The following is a 1,756-nucleotide window of genomic DNA, read 5'->3' on the forward strand; positions in this document are numbered from 1 at the left end:
TAAAAATGTCCCAACTCCAACTTCAACATAAATCGCGAAAATTCCATTTTTTAAACATATCACACACTTCATTTCCACCCGAGAGAATGGAAAATCGTATCATTTTCATTTTGTCATAGTCCTATATGTAATTTTTTAAAGTATAATGATTTTTTTTTTTTTTTTCAAGAATGTACGATAAAAAGGCCACAATAGTATAACTATAACTATTTAATTCAAACCTCTAAGAACATGGGGTTAAAAGTTAGCCTGCAGTTGTTATGAATTCCATTTTTTTACATTTTTATATCAAATGATCCGAGTCGAAGTCAGGTGTCTTGAATACCGACTCTACAGCACACCCTGTTGGCTAGATGTGTTTACATGGCTCAACTCTGCTCCCTTTGCTCTCCTTTCAGTTTGTGTGATATAGTATGATAAAGGTATTCTCAGAATAATTTCTTAGAAAATGTTTCATTAATGAAGATAATAAAAAGGTTTGAAAAACTATAAATGTTTGAGGTAGATGATAGAGGAAAAGGTAAATGGACAGTGTTTTTATCTTTATTTCAGCATAAACATTTTTTGCTTTTTTGCTGTAAATCCTAACAAACCTCTACCACATATACAAATTGTACACACTGTATTTTGATTATTTTTTGTTTTCTTATGATTTAAATGCTGTTTATTTTAATTTTCACTAATTGTTCATTTTTTTCCTAAGGTTGTACGAGAAGCAATCAAAAAGAAGAAGAATATTGAGACTAAGAGCTCAGCAGTAGATTTAGTGACTGAATCAGACAAGGCAGTTGAGAAGATGCTTATCTCAGGCTTGTCTGAGGCCTTCCCAGATCACCAGTTAGTTCCCAGTTAAATCTTTATCCTGTCTGTAGGATATTAGGATCTTATATCTATAGGTGTTCCAATACATATGAAATAAGCATATTGGCCAAATCAGCAGAATAAAAAAACAAGTTAATATTCCCAGGTTTATTGGTGAAGAGTCAGTATCTGCGGGAGAGAAGTGTGTCCTAACTGATCAGCCAACATGGATCATTGACCCCATAGATGGGACCATGAACTTTGTGCACAGCTTCCCCTACACGTGCATCTCTGTTGGACTGTGGGTAAAGAAGGAGGCCTTGGTGGGCGTTGTGTACAACCCGGTGCTTGAGCAGATGTTTACTGCCATTAAGGGGCAAGGAGCATTCCTGAATGGAGAGAAGATTTCTGTGTCTGGGGAGACCGGTGAGTGAGGGAAGTCTGAGGCACCTTTGTTTGGAGTACCATGAAGTTGGTGAAAATTTTGGGCATAGTTTATGGCAAAGTTAGACTTTTAAAGTCTACACCAGTGGTTTGCAAACTTTAGTGAGTGATGTATCCTTCAATGCTTTTTGTCTGTATACAACTTGTCAAATTCCATAACAATTTCTCTTAAGACTTAAAAGTATGCATAGAGTAATACTGTATTGGAATTAATAAAACCACTGAGTTTTACAAACCTAATAAGTTTCTTAAATGAGATAAACAAACCAGATAGGTACGAATGAAAAAAAGAAGTTTTGTACCTACAAAAAGAACCTACATGTAACCACAGGGGGTATGTATCCTTAATTTTGTGAACCTCATCTAGAAGTACAAACCCCTCCTCTTTCAGACCTTGGTCAGGCTCTTGTCTTCTCTGAGATCGGCACAAGCCTGGACCCTGAGAAAGTCAACACTGTGCTGACCAACATAACAACTCTCATGCCAAAAGTTCATGGGTAAGTAGGAAGAA

General features: G+C 36.2%; 1 protein-coding gene across 3 annotated transcripts in view; it reads left to right on the forward strand.

Annotated features, from left to right (window-relative positions):
* The window catches only part of LOC119588710 (inositol monophosphatase 1-like), a gene marked incomplete in the record, with an annotated part of 7,982 nt that overhangs the window by 832 nt on the left and 5,394 nt on the right, over positions 1-1,756 (forward strand). For all 3 annotated transcript variants that reach the window (XM_037937350.1, XM_037937349.1, XM_037937348.1), the window contains 3 exon segments: positions 704-837; positions 968-1,227; positions 1,637-1,742. In XM_037937350.1, coding sequence (XP_037793278.1) covers positions 704-837; positions 968-1,227; positions 1,637-1,742 — 500 coding nt within the window.

The sequence above is a fragment of the Penaeus monodon genome, chromosome 24, assembly GCF_015228065.2.
Source record: "Penaeus monodon isolate SGIC_2016 chromosome 24, NSTDA_Pmon_1, whole genome shotgun sequence".
Classification (NCBI taxonomy): Eukaryota; Metazoa; Arthropoda; class Malacostraca; order Decapoda; family Penaeidae; genus Penaeus; species Penaeus monodon.